This window comes from Aphidius gifuensis, linkage group LG6 (assembly GCF_014905175.1).
Source record: "Aphidius gifuensis isolate YNYX2018 linkage group LG6, ASM1490517v1, whole genome shotgun sequence".
NCBI classification, from domain to species: domain Eukaryota; kingdom Metazoa; phylum Arthropoda; class Insecta; order Hymenoptera; family Braconidae; genus Aphidius; species Aphidius gifuensis.
In genome coordinates this window covers 6,491,567-6,510,451 of record NC_057793.1, presented here as the reverse complement: position 1 = coordinate 6,510,451, position 18,885 = coordinate 6,491,567, and the positions used below count along the sequence as shown (strand labels likewise).

Here is an 18,885-nt window from a genome sequence, read left to right as displayed (position 1 = left end):
GTAATTAAAATAAAAATATATCCATTATTAGTATTTTTAATATCAACAATAATAAAATCAAAAAAATGTCAATGCATATTTTCTTTATACCAAAAATCATATCCAGAAAAATATTTAAAAGAAAAAAATTATTAAAATAAAATACTATTAATGATTTAAAAAGAAAATAATCACATATTACCTCAGCCTTAATTGTTTTTCCATGATAAATTAAAATAATGATAAATAATTAAAATTTAAAACCAAATAAATTAAATAATAAACACATGATTATTTAAAATTTATAAAATAATAATTAATTAATTAACACAAGCAAATTATATACGCTCTCACAATTTATTTATTTATTCATCATCAAGATTCTTTACACAGTAAAGTATAACATAATTAACATCATTGAATACTATATTTAATATTTTTTTTTTAAACCAAAATTTATATTTGCACATAAACTCTTTCTAACTCGTGCATAATGCAAATTAAAATACTCTTTGTAAGTTTAAATAACAGCCGAGAGATCAACTCTGACAACAAACAAAATAAACAAAATAAAAAAAAAAAAACATTTTACATTTAAATTAATAATTATAACAACAACAACAGTACATTTATTCGATGATATGTTTTTTTTTTTTTTTTTTATAATTCTATTTTTCTTTATTCAATCATCAAATTGTGACTAAAACTTTTGCTTATATTTTATTATTGTTTATTTATTTATTTATTTAATTTCTATATTTGGCATTGTTGCCTGATATGCGTAGATTATTCTTGGCCGCAATGCGATCACAACTATTGTTTAAATATTCAAAAGAATATCATCTATTATTTTTTTTCTCTTGTTGAAATCGTCTTTTTTTTTTTGTATTTTTTATTTTTTTTTAAACCATCAAAAAGCATTTCGAAACACAGATATGTATATATATATTTTTTTTTTCTTCAATATACTTTTATGAATTATATATTTTATCTAAAAAGCATAATTACGTCAACGCTTTGATTATATAGCAACTAGAGATACGCACTTCAACAGTAACAGAAATATTTTTTTTTTCGTTTTTTTTAATATATTTTTTTTTTAATTTCTCGTCGTCAAACAACAAAAATACTCTATCAACAACAAAAAAATAAATTAAAGAAAAAGTAGCAATTAGCAAAGCAATATTTTTAACAGATAAATAATGAATTTTCCATTCAAATTTCAAATTGTTGTTATTTTTTTGTTTTAAGCTTTATATTATTACTTTCATTTTTTAAAATAATATTTGACTTTTATTTTTGCCAATGTCAACGTTATATAAACTTTATTTTTTTATTTTTCAAATACTATAAATTCTATCAACTTTCGTTATTAATATAATTTATTTTTTTATATTTTTGTACCCTCAAAGTAGTCAGGTGAAATAAAACTCATATCAAATATTTTTTTAATAATTTTTTAAAAGTACAGCCTTATTTCAAAACTTGCTGTTGATAAATTTTGATAAATATATGTTATTCTACATATCAAATGTAATCTCAAATTAAAATTGAAAATACCAACTTTCAAGTTGGCAGTATATATATTTTCATCATCAAGCAAATAAAATTTAAAGAGAAAAACAAATAATTGATAAAAATAAAATTAAAAAATGTATATAAGATTTAGACCTTTTGGTGAATATAACAGTGTGGTTCCTGCCACGTTGTACAAATATATTTTTAAATCAGTTCGACAGACCCTATATGTTAATACTTTTTTTCTTGTTATTATTTGTTATTTTTTTTTCAATTAAATGGACAGTAAAATTTACCCGAGTACTTATAGGGATGCGCCAGTTGAATATTAATTATTAAATAATAATAAAAATATCTAATTATGATTATTATTGCCTCAGGAAATAATTATTATTGATGATAATTAAATTTATCATTTATTTTTTGTTTTAAGCATTGCTGCCATTTCCCTGAGGCTTAATTCAAGTGCTTGTGCATATTTACGTGCACTTGTACGTCCATCACTGTGAAATGCTGAACATGAAAATATTATTGAATCTTTACGTAGATTATAGGCACAACCATAACCATCTGGTACAACTGGACCATATCCAACAATTGTGTCGTTTCTTGTTGTTACCTGTTGAACCAAAAATTACAATAATTTAATAACAATTTGTTTAAAAAATTTCATTTAAGATTTTATATTGTTTTATTGGTTTAAAATTTTATTAATAATTTTATTTATTTGATAATTTAATTTTCATTTTACCTTGAATAAATGAAAAATGTAATTTTACGTTATCTTTGTTGATTAATAATTGATAAATTTAATTATACTTTAAAACAATAATATTGTTAGAAAAAAAAAAAATTAATTGTTTTTAAATATGACAAGTAATTTCTAACAAAATTATTATAATTAAAAGAAAATAAAATTAAAGTTAACTAGATTTTCATAAAAAATAAATCAATTAATTTTCATTAGTCTATAACTTTGTTATTATAAAATAATATCACAATGAATTTAATTGAAAATTGTTATTTTAATTAATAATTAAATAGAAATTATAATACTTTTTATAAACATTAACATCAAAGTAAATTGAATATTTTTTTGATATATTTTTGAGCAATAATAAAAACCTTCTTAATCGGTCATTATATATTTTTAAATAATTTGTCAGGAAGTAGTTTGCAAAATAGTGACTAACTTCCGTTTAAAACAAGAGGGTAAAAATTGTTTCCTGTTATTTTCTTTGTTTGATAATACCCCCTTTGTATATGAAGGGTCGTAAACGCATTTGTACAGTTCCACTTTCTCTATTTCAAATTGTCTTTAATTTACTTTTAATTATTTTTTTATAATGTTATAAATAAAATAAGAAAAAAAAAAACATGACAACAATATTAAAATAATAAAATGGATAATATAAAATATACCTGTGATGTTGACAAAGCAAAATGATGAACAATTCCAAAGCTTTCATCAGTAAATAATTCAGGAAGATTATCACAAATTTCCATTGCAGCAAATCTAAGTCCCATAAGATGATTATCAATTCCACTGCCATAAATATTATCAGCAATTTCTTTTGTTTGTCTTTTAACAGCTAAATCAAATAATTCCATAATTTTTTGTTCCTAAAAAAAAATACCAGTAATTATTTTACTATGATTTTTTAAACATTGAAAAAAAAAAAAATTACATTATTAGTGCAAGCATGATTCGTGCAGGGGTTTAACTAAAAAATATATCTAAAAAAAAAAGCAACAAATAAAGATCAACACAAACTCAAGTATATTATTTAATTATTTAATATTGAAAATGAAAAAAAATTTCTTGAATAAACAATGTGTAATTGAGAAACAAGCTAAAAATAAAATGAAACCTAAGAAAATATATAAAAAAATGATCTCGTGATATTTAACTGTGAATCCTTCACCCACTTTAGTTTTTCATCCCCTTGGGCACTCTCGAGTATTCAGTAAACACTCAATCGCGGTTGTATCTAATTGATTGCTATTTTGAGTGTATATCCTGGGGATCTTATTCAAAGCCACAATAAACAAACATAATTTATTGACAAATAAATAAATAAATGAAATGAACATCTTGGATAATCATCATTTATCTTGATGTAAAAATTGTAATTAAATAATATACTTGTTTGATTGATTGTTTATATATAAACAGAGACATGTGAATTATAAAAAAAGAAATAATAAATTAATTTTATTATCACACGCATCAGCTTTTAGCAATATTTAAGAATAAAAATTTCAAATGATATTTCAAGGATTCAGTTACACTGTAAATGGTGAACTGTACTCTTTTGATGCCATCATCTGGCGTGTAGTTTTGTAGTTCTGGATCATCTTGACACATTGCTTTAACCCATGCTAACGATTCTGGACTTGCAGCACGTATAACATCAACACGACCTTTTGAAAATCTTCGTATACTTGCACTCTCATAAGTTGCAACTAAACGTCCATGAAGTCTGTTAATATTTAATATATATTTAATGGATTTATCATGTTTTAATTTTGTTTATTTAACAAACCTGAAGTAGGTCAATTGAAGTGCCAATTGAACATATGCATCTGGACTTATTTTACAAGCCTTGACAAATTCTTTTGAATAATCTTTAAACCAAAGTATACATAAATCCAAATCTTCAACCAATCTATATATTAAAATATTAATATTTTTTATTTATTTATGCTGTAATTTATGTTGTTTTTTTTTTTTATTTGGTTGAAAAAAAAAAAATAAACTTACGCATCAAATGTTGTCATTGCTTCACGTATATTACATCTACTTGTTTCATTAATATACCAGTCAAGTTTTTCTGGTGATGGTAAATGTGATGGTACTAAATTTTCAACAGTCAATGGCATTGAATCAACTTTTTCAGTAAGCATTTCAAAAGCATTAAATATTGCTGGTGCTTCACCAGCTGAATGTTCATATGTCATGCCCCAAAAACCATCCTTTATTTTCAAATAAAAAACATATAAACAATTATTATTTAAATATTAAATTTAGCTTTCTAGAAATATAATAATGTCACACATAATATACAATTAAATTAGTGAAAGTATTTTTTTCAAAAATAATTATTATAATAACTTTAATATTTCTTAATTACCTTGAATTTACAAAAAAAAAGAAAAAAAAAAAATAATAATATATAAATAATGATATGATTATTTATTTAAAATATAAATTTTTTTTTGTTTATTTAAACAAAGACTAACCTTGCCAATGATGACGTGTACAGTTTTATCATACCAACGATTTGCACCAAGATGACGTGATCCACCACCATGTAGACAATGATGTAATACATTAGCATAATCACGATCATTCAACCATCGATCATTTTTATTATATGGTTCATTAAATGTTACTGGTAATATATCCTCATCAATACAAACAACACAAAGACAACGTTCTAAAAGCTCAATGTTATGTCTATTTTGTTCATCTATAAAAATTAAAATATTAATTATTAAAACTGACATTTACAATTGTTGACAATAAAATTCATCAAGTATAACTTGTCAAAATATTAAAACAGATTATCCAAAAAGGGGTTGAATATGTAGTTGCAGGAAGAGTTAAGAAACATCGTTAGCTCATTAAAATTGATCATTAGATTTAAAAGTATCAAGTTAGCAGAGATTAAACTTTTCATGAGAAACAAATTTATATATTATCATTACAATGATTGATTATGTTATAAAAAAAATATATTAATTACTTTTCATTAATTCTGATCGTGATCTTGCCCATACTGGACGTTTAGCTGATGTTAATATTCCAACTGGTGGTGTTCTTGGATCAGCTGGTGTTTCCATTATTTTTTGAATTTGTTGAATCAATTCACTTTCTGTTATTCTTCCACGATCAGATGCTCTAACTGGTATACTATAAAACTATTTAAACAATGTTAATAATAACATGTACATTTTTTATTTTCAACATCTTGATTATTATGATTAATCATTCATCATCAGGAAGTTACTTTCACATTAGTTTATTTATAAATAACAAAACAAAAAAAAGTTAAAAATAAATAATTATATATAATAGAAAATTGTGTGTATTTTTTTTTTATATATTTAAATTAGGCAAGTGAATTAACAAAGTCATTAAAGTCATTTTGAATATTACATGTAACGTGTTATATAAATTTTTATATTTAAAAAAAAAAAGACTGTTGGAATGACTCAATGTCTTTATGAAAGTCGTTTGATGCTCTCTGATAGTGTAAATAATTTTAATGACGTCATTATATTGCATTTATGTCATATTATTATTTATATTTTTAAAAAAGAACCATCAGATAACAAGATGGTATTTAATTCATTATTTCTATGTGTTGTTTTTTTTTGTAATTATTAATTTAATTATAATAATTTACCTGGTTGTGATGAGCAATTATAATATGATCACCTGATGTTGTTCTGTCCAGTATTATTTGTTCATCACGTATTTCACCAGGTCTACGATATATTTTTAATATCTGATGATGTTGTGCCATGCATAATTTTTGTGTTCCTCTACCTTCACGACATTTAACAACATCAACATCTAGGTCATTTCTGTAATTTAAATAATAATTAATAATTAATTGATGTTAATTTATCATGACTAAATATTTAATCAACCTGTTGATAATTATTTTTTTCAGGAATAATAATTAATGAAATACAAACATGTTTTTTTATTTTTTTTTTTTTGCATATAATATAATTCTTGTTTGTTTTTACTTTTTATGTCAATTAAGGTCAACATCTAGGCCATTTTTTAAACATCAAAAATGAATTAAAAATTAATAATTATTTTTAGTTAATCAATTGATCACAGTGTTACAATTTAATGGCGCTATTGTCAATAAATTCCAGGAATAGCAAAAACAAAAACAAACATGGTGTCAATATCTTTAGTTGTTAATTTTTTTTTTACTCTTCATAATGTGTTGATATTTGTTTTATATCTGATAATATTTTAATTAAATTTTCTTGATATTTAATTCAGTGTGTGTGTGGGTATTAATAATTAAAATGTAATAAATTATTTTTATCTGTCATTTTGGTTATTATCAATCATCAAAAAAAAAAAAAACAAGCAAGGTCAGTAATTGTTTTTTTCATTTATAATTATACATCGCCTGGATAATCCATGTATTTACGATAATCTTTAGTATATTATTTTTGTAATAAAAAAATAAACAAAAAATAAATTAAAAATCGAAATTGAATAGAAGAAAGTCTCGAGTTACTTTTGGGTGCTTAAATCTGCTACCGGATATTTCAAGAAGAATTTCGTTTTTTTTTTTTTTTTTATATAAAAATAAGATAAAGTGAAATGAAAATTGTTGTTCAGTGTCTTATCCTCTTTGTGTCTTGTCAGGCTTCATTTTGACATTTCTTATTTCCACATTACATGTACATGGAATTTTTTATACTCCAAAATTCCAGATGAATATATTTTTATTTTTTTTATTTGATGATGATTGTACAAACCTATCTAGTGTTTCTTGATAGTCAAATAATTCCATGAGAAATCTGGCAAGATAAATAGCTGCATCACGTTGAGTTGAGAAATTCTTTGGTCTTGATGCAAGTCCTGGGTTACTATTTATTGGTAAACCCAATGGAACTGTTAGATACATATCTTCAAGCCACCATTCAGTTGCCTATCAAACAGACAAATTATTACACAAATATTATTTATTTATTTACAATACATATAAATTATAAAATAAACATAATTTATCATCGTTAACATGCCAAATATTTTTATTGATTTATATGATTAAATTTTAATAATAAATATATATAAAAAGTGAAAATTTAATCTCATTTTAATGACGTGTAATCCCTTTGTTAGGTGTTTTATTAATAACAAAAAAAAAAAGAATTACAATATTGACATTTTTATAAATATTAAATAATAAATAAATAAATATTATTTCAATTTATTTATCTATTTTTTGACCTGGATTTAATAAATTATTGCCACTTGAATTTTAAATTTTTATAATTATTGTTGACCTATTGTTTTCACTTTGACATTTTCAATTTTTTTTTTTTTTATTGTTTAATAATTCATTGCTTTAATTTACATGAGAATATTATTTTTTTTTAAATTCAGTTTGAGAGTATATTATTATTAATTTATTATAAGGTAATTTGCAATTTGTATTAATTATATTTGATAATGGTTTTTATTCTCGTTTCAAGTATTGATATGGAAAAAAGTTGTGATTTAAATAAACGAAAGTTTGAGCATTATTTATTGGGTTAAAAGTTCAGTTGGAAATAATTTTTCATATTAAATTTGTTGGATAAATTAAACGATGGTATTATATATAAGTTGAAGAAAAAAAAAAAATTAAACACGTCATTTGTTATAAATAAATAATAACGATAATTGTTTTTTTTTTTTCTTCGTTAACTCTCTTGTTTAAATTTTTTATAACTTGATAAGACAGTGCAGCTTTTACGTATACGAACTTTATAATTTTAGAATTTTTCTTTTATAATTTATAAATTCAAGTAAAATCCTTTAATTGTTCATCAAATATTCCCATTTTTTTTATTAAAAAAAAATTTTGTAGCCACTTTACTGTAATTGAAAAAATTTATTTTCAAGAAGAAATTTATATTTTAAATTATTTTATTCATAGCAAAAAAAAAAATAAAAATAGAATTAAACTTAACTTTTAAAAAATTCTCAATCCAGATTTTTTCATTTCAAATTTATTTATAATTTTAAATTGTAATTTTTCATATTTCCCATAATCAAAACAGTCATTTAACAATTCAATTTAATTATTATTTTTACCAACTAATTTTCAATTTCAATTTAAACAAAAAAAAAACAAATAAAAATTCAACAAAAAATTATATAACTACAAATTTTTGTGCAAAAATGTTTTGTAAATAAATAAATTAAATTTAAAAAAAATAGTCATTATGTGAAATTTGTTAACGATGAAATAATCGTGAGAAGAAGAAGAAAAAAAAATAAAATAAATAAATAATAAAAACGAGAAGAGGATCCATGAGGAAATCATCTGGCGCAATTGCAATTCGCAATAATCTTTCTAACGCGTGTTTTATTGCTAAACACAATTTTTTTTTTTTTAAAAATACACATATGGTATAAATATATGTGTGTAATTTATAAGAACATTTAAATAATCAACTAAAATGCCTGTGGGTTTGTGATTTTTATTTTTATTTTTAAATACATAAATAAAATAATAATCAGTCATGCATTGAAATTACTATTCAGACTGTTCAGTATCAACCTATCACATTTTTAAATTATATATATGTAATTTTTTTTTATTTTTTTTATTTACTATTTTCATATATACTTGGTGTAAATAAATAAATTGATTAATGTGTGAAAAACACGTGTAAAATAAATAAAAAAAAAACACACAATATATTAATTTAATATGAAAGAAAAAAATTGAAATGAATGTTTATTATAAAGTTTTTTTGTTGATGGATAATTTATTAGTAAATATATACTTATATGTTAAAATGATGGGGGTAAATATTGTATGTATTATTAATTATTTTTGAGGGGATGGAAAATTGTAATCGATGTTATAATCGAATATAATTTGATGAGGATTTGGTTACGTGAATTTTGGACTATATATGAAACAGGGTGATTCGTTTTCGTCGCATAACATCCCCTTCATCTTCATGTAACATACATGGATATATATTCTTCTTTTTATTTTATCTTTTCCTCTCTTTGTTGGTCTTTTTTTTGTATCTAACATCATCTATTTTTGATGGATTACCAAGACCACAGATATATATTATTCAACTATAATAATTTCGTGTTTTAAAAAATGAATAAATATCAATCATGTATAAAAAATAGCAAAAAAAAAATATAGTTATGTCTTGTTGAAAAATATTCAAGACGAGGATTATATTATAAATTGGAAAATTTATTTAATCTATGAATTAACTGGGAAAATTTTAGAAATTTTTATTTTTTACTTGGCAAATGATTTGTTTATTTCGTTTGCAAGTTTTTCAGTGACTTGAAATTTATTAATAGAAAAAAAAAAAAAGCAGATGAGTATTTGTATTTTCATTATCTACTTATGCTCTTTTAACCACAATTTTTTTTTCTATTGTTTAAACAACGTTAAAAAAAATTTAAAGATACATTTTTTGAGCTTTTAAACAGAGCTTTTTTTGTTTGTCTGGTTTTTTTTTTTATTTCTTTTTTGGCACTTGTGCATTGGTATAGTATATTACAATAAAATTAATCTTCAAATAAAAATAATTAAAAATATTAAAATAATATTATATTATTAGCTTTTTTAATATACGAGCACATAGGCGCGCTACGCGCGCCTGTATCCATACCTTCTGAAAGGTTTATTGTTCATTGGATTTATAAACACAAGTATTATCATAAAAAAAAAAAAAAAGAATGAATAAATTGAAAAATTTTTTTAATTTATTCATTTACACATAAATCACACATAATTCACACGTAATTTTTAGTCTAATAACATCAAGATTGAATGTTTACTAAAAAAGTTGTGCTACCTTTATATCTTAATTTTTAAAAAAAATATAAAAAATGGGAAAAATTTTTTTTTTCAAATTTATATTTCCCCACATAAAAAACACATAATTCGCACAAAATTTTAAGCCCAATTGCATCAAGATCCGATGATTATTGAGAAAGTTGTGCTAGCTTAATATGTCAATTTTTTGAAAAAATGTAAATAATAAAAAAAAAATTTTCTTTCAAATTTATTTCTTCACACATAAAAAACACATAATTCACACAAAATTATGAGCTCAAGTGCATTGAGATCCGATGATTATTAAAAAAGTTGTGCTAGCTTAATATGTCAATTTTTTAAAAAAATGTAAAAAATAAAAAAAAAATTTTCTTTCAAATTTATTTCGTCACACATATAAAACACATAATTCGCACAAAATTTTAAGCCCAATTGCATCAAAATCCGATGATTATTGAGAAAGTTGTGCTAGCTTAATATAACAATTTTTTAAAAAAATGTAAAAAATAAAAAAAAAATTTTCTTTCAAATTTATTTCTTCACACATAAAAAACACATAATTCGCACAAAATTTTAGGCCCAATTGCATCAAGATCTCATGATTATTAACAAAGTTGTGCTAGCTTAATATAACAATTTTAAAAAAAAATGTAAAAAATAAAAAAAAATTTTCTTTCAAATTTATTTCTTCACACATAAAAAACACATAATTCGCACAAAATTTTAAGCCCAATTGCATCAAGATCCGATGATTATTGAGAAAGTTGTGCTAGCTTAATATGTCATTTTTTTAAAAAAATGTAAAAAATAAAAAAAAAAATTTTCTTTCAAATCTATTTCTTTACACATAAAAAACACATAATTCGCGCAAAATTATGAGCCCAAGTGCATTGAGATCCGATGATTATTGAGAAAGTTGTGCTAAGTTGTGCTCTAGCTTAATATGTCAATTTTAAAAAAAAATATCAAAAAAAATTTTGTTTACTCGCTCTTTTTTTTTTGTTTTTTCGTTGCTTTTTATATTACGATTTTATATAATTTTCGTAGATTTTTAAAATTTTTGATATTTAATTTAGCACTTGTTGTTTGATCAAAGAGGCTTTAAATTATTTTCTACACTAATTTACAATAATTATGAAGCTTTTTAATTATCAAATGAAATTTTATTTACATACAAAACACAGCATCAACAAAATATAAATAATTAATTAATTAAAAAAAAAAAAAATACATATATACATCATGCGAGAAGAGAAAGAACCCTTTCAACTATCAGCCTGAATTTTTTAAAGCATATAAATATAAAGATAATAAATTTGATGATGCAGTTGATGCCTCTGGCAATAATCCTAGTATAATTAAAAAAAATTTTTTAAACAAAAACATGATATTATTGTTGTTAAATTACCAAAGAGTTCAAGAGACATCAACCCCGCGCATTAGATAAATGTTTGTGTGTGCTTATTATATTTTCTCGAACGGGTATTGAGTTACGGTGATTTCAACAGACGACTTTAACGCAAATTTTCAACACACATACTCAAAAAAAAAAAAAAAACATACATGCATTTATTTATTTATTTATTTTTCGTTCTCTGTGTACACAAAATTTTCAATTCATCAGTCAGCGCAAACGCGGTCTTATCGATCTAAAACTCATACACGAAATATCATGTGTACATAGTCCAAACCAACACATACAAATATATGAAATTTAAAAATAAAATAGTATAAATATTATTGAATTTTTCTAAAATAGAAAATTGATAAATACATCATGTACATAATTATTTAATTTAATTTTCATATAATCAGTTTGTATATTTTTTTGCCTTTAAAATTTCCAGTCTTTTTTTAAATTCATTGAATTTTTTATTTTCTTGTCAGTTGAATATACTGGAGAGGTTTTTAATTGCACCCACTCGAGGGATGTATTTTCATGTATGTATTGTAGGTGGACAAGTGAGTAATTTTAGTCGGTGGTACTACTACTCGACCCAACGCGACCCGTTGCTAATGAAGTATCACGTTATATACACGAGAAATACGATATAAATTAAAAATAAAATATAAAGTAGATGAAATCAGTGGCCAATGGAAATATAACAAACCAAACTAAACTCACAAATAAACCACTTTGTATCATCAACTAATGTAATGACCAAAAAAAGCAAAAAAAAAATTGAAAAAAAAAAAAATTTCATGCCAGAGTATAATATTGCAATCAGTTTTTAAATAACTGTAATTAAATATTTTTTTTTTTTCAAAATAAAATAAGCATTATTGTTAATTGTTTTTTTATTTTTTTTCTATTTATTTGAATATTAATTAATATATTTATTTGATTTTTTCTATTTACTCATTTTTTTATTTTTCGATTTATTTTTCATTATAATTTATTTGTTGATTGATTTATTTATTTACAATTTTTTTTAAATAATAGATCATTTTTATTTTTATATTATTGTTAAATGTCAGTAATTTATTATATTTCAAGTTTATATTATGATTTAATAATGTGAATTTTAAAAATTTGAAGAATATGCAAATTTAAAAAAAAAAAGGGATACATTCGGCCTTCGTGCGAGGTCGCAGTGACCCAGATCTTAACTTGGTTTTATTTTCCCTCTCTTATTTTTGTCATCGTCTCACCTGTATATATTTTGTTGGTATATATATCTATATATGTATAAACACACCTTCCAGACTTGCCTCAGTTTTCTGATGCAATCGTTACCGCGGATTCTGCGCACCTATACTCTTACAATATTTTTTTATATATCTATTTGTCTATCTATATCTATTTACAACACCTTTCTACATCTTTCTACACTACTTGAATTCATATAATACTTATATATTCAAATATTCGTAAAACCAGTTAAATCTCTTTATTTCATTTTTTTTCCTCATTTTTTTCATTCTTTTCGTTGTATTTTATTTTTTATTCAAAATATTTGCTCAAAGATTTATTTATTTATTCATTCATGTTTATTCAGTTTGTTTGTTTGTTATTTATTTTATTATAAATAATTGACAAATGATTAACAATTTTGTTCCTTAAAATATTAGTAGCCTGTCTATAAAAATGAATAAACAAAATTAAATTGAAATCATTATTTTTTTATAGTACCTTTAATTTATTTAAAATAAATAAAATAAATTAAATTTGAATTTGTACTGAATTATATGAAGAAAATTAACCAGACATCAAATCAATCGATTTTTTAAATTATAATAATTAAAATAATTTAACATTTTAATTTTTTCATTACAATTTGCGGTTATCGATACCTTTTTTTTTGTTTTTTCATCGTTCAGTATTGAATTTAATTTAATATTTTAATGGACACTGACATTTTTCAATAAATTATGATAATTTTAAGAGTGTTGGGTCTTGATGACGTTAGTAACCATCATTGATCCATTTGACCTAAAGTTTCATTTAACTATATAATCTATAAATATATAAACTTTTTTTTTTTTTTTTTTAATCCAATATAACAAGTATATCAAATTTAATTTATCATCATGTAGATAAATATTTGATTAAAATTTATATATATTGTTTTTTCATTTTATTAGATATTAGTTTTAATTTTTTTTATTTATTTTTTCGTTAAACTCACGTGCATGGATTATTGCGAGATTGTTGCTGAGTATCATAAACGGGAATCACGAGTCTTTCTCTATATATGCCGATCACGTTCTTTTATCCACGCATGCAGACATAGAAATTTTTTTTTTTTATTTTCTATTCACTTTATAAGACATACATATACTTATAATTTTAATACAGTCGGCAGAGGATTCTTCAAAGTAATTACCATCGATCTTTGAACTGTATTTTCCATCCGACTCAATTTTATTCGAAACAATATTTCAACATTGTGTAATTTTCTATAGCAATTCACCGAGGAATTTTTAAAAACAAATTAAATAATATCTTTTTTTTATTTTTTTATTATGTAAAAAAATAAAAAAACTTGACTAAAAATTGCTCGTTATTTCAATTGAATCATGAAAATTTGATTTAAAATTTTTTTTTTTTAATTTTATTTTTATCAGAGTTTTGAGAGAGAGTGAGAGAGAGAATAAATAAACTCACCAGTCTTTTCATGTTGAAATTTTTTTGTTGTGTCTATGACTGTATATTCAACATTGTAAAATAAATTTAAAAAATTAAAAAAAAAAAAATAAGGGGGTTGAAAGGGTTTTTCTTGAGAATCGAAAATCGAGCTTTATTTATTTTTAAAAATATTTTCAATTTCAATTTGAAGACATATATTTATTTGGTAATAAAAAAAATTTTAAATATATTTTATTATAGTTTTTTTTATTGAACAAATTATTAATCTATTGTTTTTTTATTTTTTTGTTAATGATTGATTGTTTAATTATTGTTAAAATAATTATAATTACAATTTAAAATTTTAAACTTTTAAAACAATTAAATAATCAATATTTCATATCTAAAATTTTAATTTTCAATTGTTTAATAATTTTATTATAATATCATTCAATAATAAAAATTATCATATATACTTTTTGCAAGTTTTAAAAAAATTTATATAAACTCCTTGAATTTTTTATTATCGTTTAGTAAAAAAAAAATATAAAAAAATTGAAAATAAATTATAAAAGAAAATGCGAAAATCTTGAAAAGAATTGCTCGTTATTTTAATTGACTTATGACAATTTGATTTCTTTTTTTTTTTCAATTATTATTTTTTTTTATCCGCGTTCCGGGAGAGAGAATAAATAAACTCGTCAGTCTTTTCATGTTGAAGTTTTCTTGTTGTGTCTATATGACTGTATATATTCTCAACATTGTGAAGGAAATAAAAAAATATAAAAAATATAAATTTAGGGGGTTGCTGTTGTATTGCTTCAGCTTGTCGAGTACTGGATAGAATTAAAGGTTAATCCCAGTGGGGGCTTTAGATAGAGAGGAAGAGCGAGAGATAAATGTGAAATATCAAAAGAAGGGTCGTGGATTATAAAAATGAAAAATAAATAATATAAAATTTTTTTTTTCTTTTCATTTTTGATCATACACCTTCATCTTTTCTACATAACTTAATTTTTCACGTTGATATATTTTTTTTATCCTCCTTTTCTTTTTTTTTTCGCTAAATATCGAGGGTTTAAATTTTAAATTTTATCAGACTTGGATCATCATCACGAGTGATGCTATAAATATTTGCCATTTTAAAACGTTTCCAGAATACACAGTATGTTTTTTTTTACTGTCTTAAAATATTTGACACGTATATAAAAAAAGCAAAGAGTAAAAATTGGTTTAAACTCGAATAGAAATAAAAATTATTATTTTTACTTTTAAATTTAATTAGAGGAAAAAATATAAAATATATTTTCCAATTGACGTTGCTTCTATTCCGCTCGTTTGAATCTCCAAAGATTCAATCGATGAATGTTCCATTCTCAATTATATTTTTTCCGCAAAAAATATTTGAAAAAAAAAAAGCTCATTATTTATTTGTTGAACATCGTGTCAGTGTTTTTATCGAATAATTTATTTTTTCTTGAGACGATCTAATGCCAGTATGATGAAATTTTATCCATCAGTCAGTTGGCAAGTAAGATGGCAAGTATGATGAAGAAAAAATAAAATACAAAAAGAGTGCAGATGAAGTAAAAAAATAAAATAAAAAGGGACGTGTTCACTAAAGAGGGCAACCACCGACAAAGGGATCCTTGTGTAGCTATAAGAAGAAAGAAAAAAGGAAAAGGTACTGCAAAAACGAATGAAAGAAAATATAAAATGAAAAAAAAAAATTGGTAAAAGAAATTGCGTGGAAGACAGGACAGACTCGTGCGAGGATATCGATTTACCTCAAGGTCTCAGTATCGAGTAACCCAGAAAGCGTTGTATTATTTTCTTCGATATAAAAAAAAAAGCTTGAAATTTGTTCTCGTTTTTTTTCATTATTAATACTATATATAAGTATATCCTTGAGATATATAATAAAAAATTAATTACATGAAAAAATTGAAAAAAATTAACTCAAAAGTGTTTTGTGTTTTTAATTAATTTTTTCAACAAATATTTTATATTTTTATTGCTAAAAAAAAATTAATTAATTTTCTGCAGTATTTAAATAATTATTTAATATTTAAAAAATATTATAACAACTGTGTAAATAAATTAATTTATTAGATATTTTTTTTCCAAAATAAAACGAGATTAAAATTTTAAAATTTAATAATTAATTTTTATTCATCAAGATTGAGTATATAAATGAAAAAAAAAAATTTTTAAATATTATTTTAGTTAATTAGCAAGCTTTTAGTATGAAAAAAAAAAAAAAACTGTTGTATTTTTAATAATAATTTTTAATTTAATTAAAAGAAATGAGAGAGTCAAAAAAACTAAAAATTAATTAATTTTTTTTCTCAAAAATAAATACAAACGAACGAATAAAAATAATTCAAAATATTATATTAATTAATTAGCAATCTTTTAATATAAAAAAAAATTATTCATACAAATTGTTGCATTTTTAATTATTATATTATAAAAAAAAAACGCAATTATAAGATAATTGCGTTTTCTCAAAAATAAAGATAGATCAACGAATAAAAATAATTTAAAAATATTATACGAGTTAATTAGCAAGCTTTTAGTATGAAAAAAAAAATATAAAAATTCAAATAAATAATTTAAAAATAGTATATATATATTTACAATGTGTTTGTACATAGGTATAACGTAAATACATAAACATAAAAACATACACGCATACGCCAAGTGTATTTTTGCCATGTACTTGTTCCCTTGTGGTCCCTTGAGAGTTTTCTTCTTCTTCTCATATATATAGTAAAATTGTAAGGGAGAAAAGTTACTGTTGAAGTTACCGGGGGTAGCTTGGTTGCTTTCCATTCCGCTCGACTTTCAGCCTCCCTCTTGGTTAACTTCCTCAACTTACCCCATACTCATCTAAGCGCTTTCCTTTTCGTTATGGGATTAGGTACTTTTCCCTTTTTATTTATTTATTTTTTTTTTTACCAACAAAACTATATCTTTATACTTGTATTTTTACTTCTACACGCATGAAGTAGAGAGTACTATCAAACAAGGGAAAGGTAAAAAAACAACAACAATAATTTAACAAAAACTTTTTTTTTTTTTCTTATTTTCTTCTTTTGCTTTTTCTTGTATATTATTTTCTACTATATATTTTTTTTTTATTTTCTTTTAATCTCGTTTCTATATAATAAATAAAAAAAAATGTATAACCACACCAAAGAGAAAAATTTTTCAAACTTTTACACCTCTCTTCATCTTGAGTATATAAAAAAAATAAAAATATATAATGATAATACAAAATGAGAATTTCGAACGAATCAAGGCAAGAGAGGATTAACGACCGGGAATAAAAGTTTAATTGCTGTTCAGACTCGAAGGCGCTGAGAAAAATCTATATAAAAAAAAAAAAATTAGATTGCAGTACAAATGAACGCCATTTAGATTGAAACATTATTCAACTTTACTATCATTTTGTAATATTTTTTTATGGTCAAGTAGAAAATGAGAAAAATAAAAATATTGACTTTTTTATTTTTTAATTGAAACATTGTAGTTTTAAGCTATTTTAATAATTTTTAAAATATTATTTTAATTGTTATTGTTAATAAAATAATTAACTCAAAAATTACCTAGACAAAAAAAAATAAAAAAATAAAGCTCAAATGTTTGATAATAAAGAAAAAAAAATTTAATATTTTCAATTAAAAATTTTAGAGTTTTTAAAAAATAATTATAAAAGTTTTTTCAAATTTAAATGACGAATTTTAAATTGTCATTTTGAGCTGTGTAATTTTTACAAATAAAAATATTATTTATTTTTTAAAAATATATTTCTAATAACTACAATATATATTGACAAAATAATAAAATTATTTATATACTTATTTATTTATGTTTCTGATAAAAAAAAACAAAAAAGTCCCAAGAGAAAAATATTGGAATAATTGTAATATTTTCTAAACGATTCTATCCATGTTTTCCAATATATCTTGATTTTGTTATTTATTTTTTTCTATATTTATGTGGTTATTGAGGGTTTAAGATTTAGTTGCACGTTGGATAACGGTAACGAATGCAATATATATACAATGAGGGGTAGTAAAAAGGGCTAGTGATAGTAGGACTGTGTCACATAACAAAGGGGAGATATTTTTTTACACAAGCCCTTCTGTCTTTTTGGTTATGCTATCTCTAACTACATAGTTTGTATATATGTATATATATATTGGTTATAAGCGTGCAATACCGCAGACAATCCAACAGGCTTAGCGTTGTTTCAACAAGGGATTACTGCCCGACAAAACAATGCATATATATATCAACGAATTTTTGAATTTTTCATCCAACTTTCCCCTTTTGTTATTTGTTTATTTAAAATTTTAGTTTTTTTTTTTTTTTTATCGAGATAAACATTTAAATTGCCTGGATTATCAATTTTAGATTGTTATCTTTAATCATTGTCGTCATGGAATTTTAGATAATGTTTTTTACTTGGATATATTTATCATAAATTTTTATAAATGTTTTAAAATTTTATACTGGATTCAGAGATAAGTAAAGGAAGTAGAATGAAATAAATAAATAAATAGGTTGGAGAGCTTTTTCTTTAGATACAAAATAGAGCTTTATTTATTTTTTATAAATATGTCAATTTGGATAGATCTTTGAATATTCTAAACAATATATTTGTGTAATTTTCTATAGCAATTCACCGAGGAATTTTTGAAAACAAATTAAATAATATCTTTTTTTTATTTTTTTATTATGTAA

General features: G+C 22.3%; 1 protein-coding gene across 4 annotated transcripts in view; it reads right to left on the bottom strand.

Moving 5' to 3' along the window:
* Window positions 1-843: 843 nt before the first annotated feature.
* The window catches only part of LOC122859102 (vesicular acetylcholine transporter), a 48,543-nt gene continuing 30,501 nt past the window's right edge, over window positions 844-18,885 (bottom strand). For 3 of the 4 annotated variants that reach the window (XM_044162474.1, XM_044162473.1, XM_044162472.1), the window contains exons 5-13: window positions 7,015-7,187; window positions 5,910-6,090; window positions 5,247-5,421; window positions 4,741-4,970; window positions 4,262-4,473; window positions 4,044-4,166; window positions 3,788-3,980; window positions 2,920-3,120; window positions 844-2,116 (exon numbers count right to left, since the gene is read on the bottom strand). In XM_044162474.1, the coding sequence (XP_044018409.1) occupies window positions 1,910-2,116; window positions 2,920-3,120; window positions 3,788-3,980; window positions 4,044-4,166; window positions 4,262-4,473; window positions 4,741-4,970; window positions 5,247-5,421; window positions 5,910-6,090; window positions 7,015-7,187 (1,695 nt within the window). In that variant the 3' untranslated portion in view covers window positions 844-1,909. The remainder of the gene's footprint in view (window positions 2,117-2,919; window positions 3,121-3,787; window positions 3,981-4,043; window positions 4,167-4,261; window positions 4,474-4,740; window positions 4,971-5,246; window positions 5,422-5,909; window positions 6,091-7,014; window positions 7,188-18,885) is intronic. The other variant, XM_044162475.1, reaches the window with a different exon arrangement.